The sequence below is a fragment of the Pipistrellus kuhlii genome, unplaced genomic scaffold, assembly GCF_014108245.1.
Source record: "Pipistrellus kuhlii isolate mPipKuh1 unplaced genomic scaffold, mPipKuh1.p scaffold_m20_p_23, whole genome shotgun sequence".
In the NCBI taxonomy this organism is placed as follows: Eukaryota; Metazoa; Chordata; class Mammalia; order Chiroptera; family Vespertilionidae; genus Pipistrellus; species Pipistrellus kuhlii.
The window spans coordinates 5165512-5170960 of record NW_023425522.1 but is presented as its reverse complement, the minus strand read 5'-3'; the positions used below and the strand labels follow the sequence as shown (position 1 = coordinate 5170960).

General features: G+C 53.5%; 1 protein-coding gene across 1 annotated transcript; it reads left to right on the top strand.

Annotated features, from left to right (window-relative positions):
- The first annotated feature begins 263 nt into the window (after nt 1–263).
- On the top strand, nt 264–3692 carry LOC118726839 (phosphofurin acidic cluster sorting protein 2). Its single transcript, XM_045586521.1, has one exon. The coding sequence runs from the start codon at nt 322–324 to the stop codon at nt 3496–3498; it is 3177 nt and encodes a 1058-aa protein (XP_045442477.1). The 5' UTR covers nt 264–321; the 3' UTR covers nt 3499–3692.
- The last annotated feature ends 1757 nt before the right edge of the window (nt 3693–5449 follow it).

The following is a 5449-nucleotide window of genomic DNA, read 5'->3' as shown; positions in this document are numbered from 1 at the left end:
CAAAGATGTGTTATTATAGATGCCAAAAGACAATAGACATGCTCAGTGAATGTAAAGATTGACCTTTGTCAGGGAAGACACTGGCCTAGCACATGACCACACACCATAAACTGCTTTAGATAACAAGTTCTAATTTCAGGGCAACTTTGTGGTTAATTTAGGTCTCTGAGTTTGAAATGCCACCATACAGGCCTTACCTGTGCTAGTCACAGTCAAGCATTTTTCATCCACTCTCTCCTTGCATCACTGTGTTCCACCTCTTGCCACCAATCATGTCCCTCCTCTGTCCCACCACAGGGGGAGAAACCATCAGGTACCTGTATGCTGCAAGCAGCTGCAGCTTCCTCATCAACTGCGGGCCTGGCCCACTCGCCCACCGTGCTCAACACCCCAGTGCCCATGAACCTCTTCTCTACCTGGGAGGTGGACTGCTCCAGCCCCAGCTGCATGCTCAGGCTGTGCAGCCTGACTTTAAAGAAGCTGGTGATCTTGAAGGAGCTGGAGAAAGAACCGGAGAAGGAGCCCATCGCCATGGTGATAGCAGTGCAGATGCAGGGCTCCAAGGGCATCTTGAGATCCCATGAAATTGTGCTGCCCACCACTGGACAAGTGGAGACCGACCTGGCGCTGACCTTCTCCCTGCAGTACCCACACTTCCTAAAGGGAGAAGGCAACAAGCTCCAGATCATGCTGCAGCAGAGGAAGTGCAATAACAACCAGGTTATCCTGGGCTACAAAACACTGGCCACAGGTGCCATCCACATGGCTGAGGTGATGCAGCGACCCCCCGAGGGTGGCCAGGTGCTGAGCCTCAGCAGCAGCATCCAGGAGTCCTCCATCAGGGTGGCTGAGATCTGGATTTCCTTCCTGTCCAGTCAGCCCATCAACTACAAGGACGACACCATGCAGGCCAGCCCCAAGGCCAAGCCCACAAATAAGTACACCGAAGGGAAATCTGAAAGCTTCTCTGAGCTGGAGGCCAGCTGCAATGCGACACCCAGGCAGGACATGGAAGAAGATGACTTTGACCTGAGTCAGTCCAAAAAGCAGCAGCGATGCATGCAACGAAACTTGAAGCAGAAAGTCATGGTGCTGCTTCCCAGGTCCAAAATGTCAGAAGAGGTCCTAGACTCAGATCAGGACCCTGCAGAGCATGTCCCCGAGGGGGAAGAGAACCTGGATCTTCTGTATGACAACCTTGAGAATCCAAGCAACAGTGACGCAGACATGGATGATGATGGCATCATCCTTAGCAACACCAAGACCAAGACCAGACAATACTTTGAAGGCCTGGCACACGATAGCTGTCAGGTGGAGATGAGGAGCATATACAGTGCCCGGTGGCAGAAGGAGTCTCCTCGGCTGACCAACATGCCCTTGAAGGCCCAGAGCCTGGGCAGAAAGCAGTTCAGTGGCAGTGTCTCTGACTTGATGGCCTACAGCACCCCTGCCACCAAGGTGGACAATACCTGTGTCTTCTCCCTATCGAGCCAGCCTGTCGACCACCTGGACAGAGTCATGCGGTCTAGCACCAAGGCAGATAACTTCTCTGAAGGAGACTCTGAGATTGTCTTCTCTGAGCTGGAGATCAGCTACAATGCTGCTCACAGGCATAGCCTAGACAAGAAGCCAATAAGAAGAAGGAGGCTCATGACCAGGCAACAGAAATATCAGCAGAAAGTCGAAGCGTGGCTGCACAGGTACCAAATGATGGAGGAAGTCCTGGACTCAAAGCAGGAGCCTGAGGTGCAATTCCCTGATGTGGACAAGGATGTGGCTGATCTGTTTTACAGGCTGGTGAACCCCAGCGAGAGTAGCTCAGATAAGGAGGATGATGACCGTCTCCTAACCCCTCCCATGCCTGAGCTTATGACATACTCTGAAAGCCTGTCAAGTGGCCCAGATATGGAGGAGGATGACGGAGTCCTAGGTACCCCCAAGCACAGACCCAAACTCAGGTCATACTGTGAAAGTCTGTCAAGTGACAGCGGCTCTGACTGGGTGGCCCACAGCATGCCCAACCCTGGGGAACAGCCGGCACAGCCTGAGGACAGCCCGGAGGCAGAGACCTCTGCCCAGGACAAGCTCACTAAGAAGCTGCCACCCAGCAGGCGCACCACCAAGACTGAGTCTCTGGTCCTCCCCTCCAGCAGCTCCAAGGGGAAGCAGCCTGCCTGCCGGGGCCGGAGCAGGTCCCTGAATGAGTCGTCCAACAGCCTGATCGAGGAGAGCTGCCCAGTCCCACAGAGCCACCTGCAGATCCCCAGGAAGACTGTGTGTGATCAACTGAACAACATCCTCATCTCCAATGACTGTCTGCCCAGGAACATCATCCTCATCAGCACCTCTGACAGGCAGGGGCAGTACCTGTCGGACGTTCTGCAGCAGCACATGCTGCCCATCGTACACACCTGCTCCATGGTGGATGTCCAGGAGGCCTTCAGCTTCATCATCTCCTGGATACAAAGATACTGCGACTGCAATACCCAGGCCCCGATGCCAGCGAAGATCGCAGTGGTGGGGGCTCAGCACTACTTCAGCACCGTGTTGCGGGTCTTTGTGGAGCAGCTGACCCACAAGAACCCTGACTGGCTGGGCTACATGCGCTTCCTGGTCATCCCGCTGGGTCCCCACCCTGTGTCCAGCTACCTGGGCTCTGTGGATCACCGCTACAACAACCTCTTCCAGGACCTGGCCTGGCAGGACATGTGCAACCATCTGGAGGCCCAGAGATCTGTGCAGAACATTGTGGCGAGAATCACAGAGTACATCAGAGGGGCCAACTGTGTCCACCAGCTGCCCATCGCAGAGGCCATGCTCATCTCTAAGCCGAAGAGCCCGGGCAAGTTGTCCCCACAGAAGTTCATTCCCTTTGTGGGGGCAGTGAAAGTTGAAATAGTGGAACCAATTTCAGCCACGTCAGGAGACACAGATGATGCGGTCCCCTCATGCTCCTACATGCTTAGGTCCCCTGCCAGGGAGGCCTCACACAACTCAACCTTCTCCTCATCAGTGAGTGGAGACCTGCCTTCCTCCATTCAGGGTGTCAGTGCTGAGCTGATGGAGCTACAGGTGGATTATTGGATGGCAGCCCAGCCCACAAATAGGAAGAGAAATGGGAAGAAGGAAGATCTGCCTACCACCAAAAACACACTCCAGTGTACCTTCCGGTCTCTCCAGGTCAGCAGGCTGCCCAGCAGTAGCGAGGATGCAGGCACACCCGCAATGTCCATGGCTGTGGTCACCAAGAAGAAGAAAAGGAAGGTGATATCTTTGCCAAAAAAAGACAAGGGCAAGGACTTGGAGTCCAAAAGCCAGTGCATCCAGGGCATTGGCCGCTTGCTCTGCTCAGCTAAGAATCAGGAGAACAGGCAGCGGGTCCTCATTGATGGCGTGGAGTGGGACGACGTGAAGTTCTTCCAGCTGGCAGCCCAGTGGTCCTCCCACGTCAAGCACCTCCCCATCGGCATCTTTGGACACTCCAATTCCACCTTCTAGCCCTGCCCCTCCCCCCGCCCTTCACTCTTCCTGGGCAAAGCCCAGTAGGGCCCAGCTGCTTTTCTCTTAACAGTTCAGTTTACTACAGACACAGACGCTGAAAATCAGAGAAACTGTTTTAAGTTATAATGTAATCACAGCCTGGGTTGCCCCCACTGGGACCCCCAAATGCTCTGATAATAACAAGAACATCCCAGCAAGTGGGAGGTCAGGTGGTGGGAGGTCACTGTTGAACGGGAGCATGATGGAAGATGTGTTTTAGCCTCAGGATCCTCAACACTTTCAGTGAGAAGGATTCTGGTCTTGGAGACCTGTCCTTCCTGGAAACCACGGCCCTGCTTAACCCTGGGAGCTGGCTCCAGCCTGTGCCCAGACTCAGATGTGGACTGTCAGAGGCAAAGGGCTGGCCTCCCATTGTGCATCTGGAGCACAACATGGAAGCCAGGCAGCCCAACCTTGGACCCCAGCTGCCAACCAGCCAAGTGGCCCCAGCACCATCCTCTTATGGTTCCCAATGAACTCATGCCTCACGGAGCAAAATAGAAAAAAAAAGAAGAAAAAAAAAAGTGCTGCATGGTGCAGACCCACAGGCACATGGGCTGGACAAACCACTGCCCTCCTTCCTGGGCAGCGACCCACCTTCGTCCCTACCTCTTCATGTGATCACAGAACGTTCGCTGCCATGCAATAGGTGTTGGACCAGCTATTGAAAAGGTGAGCAACCTGCCTCTCCACAGCATGGTGGTCATTTGGCCACTTGCTGGCTGTGACCTCTCAGATCGCTGCATCCCTCTGACTGTTTGTTTCTAAGAACATGAGGTGAGTCAAAGAGCATCCTCATAGTGTTTTTGTAGGGATCCTATAGGATGTTCCCCTATAGCTTCCTTTGGGCTCCTGCCAACACCGCTATCCTGGGACCCTGCAGCAGGGGCTGTGGCTGTGCTAGTTGGTCATTTTTCTTCCTCATATGTGATTCTTCTCAGGGCCTCTTTCTTCATGTCATAAAGGGACTGGAGATCTGTTATTGGTCTCTGTCCTGGGTGAAGCCAGAACAGAAACCCCAGGGGTGAGCAGTGGGGCCCAGGCCCTCCCAGCTATCTGTGATGGGGCTGGTTTGGAGCTCACTCATTCATCAAATATATCAGATGTCTGCCAGTTACCGACATGTCTCTAGGCACTGACCATAATCCAGTGCACAGAGCAGACCCCACAACTGCACTCCAGAGCTTTCTTCTAGTCAGGAGTGATTCAGTCACACTAGGCTGCACAGGCTCGTTGTGTCCCCAGGACAGCCGATATGACGTCCTCCTGGCCTCCACTCCCTATGGCTGCATCTTCCCATACTGTGAAGAGGAAGGTGAACCTCTATTCCAGAAGAAAATGTGAGTCAGTTTTGGGTCAGAGCCAGGAGGGGGAGTATGGGAGTGTGAATTCAAGGTGCTGGCAGAACCCTGGATCCCACACATAGTGTGATTTCTGCAAGAGGGCAGAGGTCTAAGAGCTTTTCCTAAAAAAAAAAAGGGAAGGCATCAAAGAGAGCTGTGCATGTGGATATAGGTGGTGTGGTAGAGCAGTGCGAGCTAAGAGAGAAAGTCAGACCTTCAGAAAATTTATACCCTTCCGCTCGGAATCCCGGCCCTGCCAACACCGCTATCCTGGGACAGTGTTCACTAATCTGGTAGAACCTTGTCAGTGGCAGCTGGGCAAGTGTACCCAGCCCTGTGGGAGTTGAGTTTCAGTGGGAGGTGAATTAGGCAGCTAGTGAATTAGGCAGCATGTATGTGCAGGAGCCAAAGTTTGAGGTGATAGGAAGGCCCTTGGAATCCAGGGATAGAAACAGAGTTTGTTTGTTGCTGATTGGTCAGCTATTCCTGGAGCACCTACTGTGTGCCAATGAGTGACATGAACAGGGAGGACACCAGCCTTCCTTGTCCTCATGGAGTTGACATTT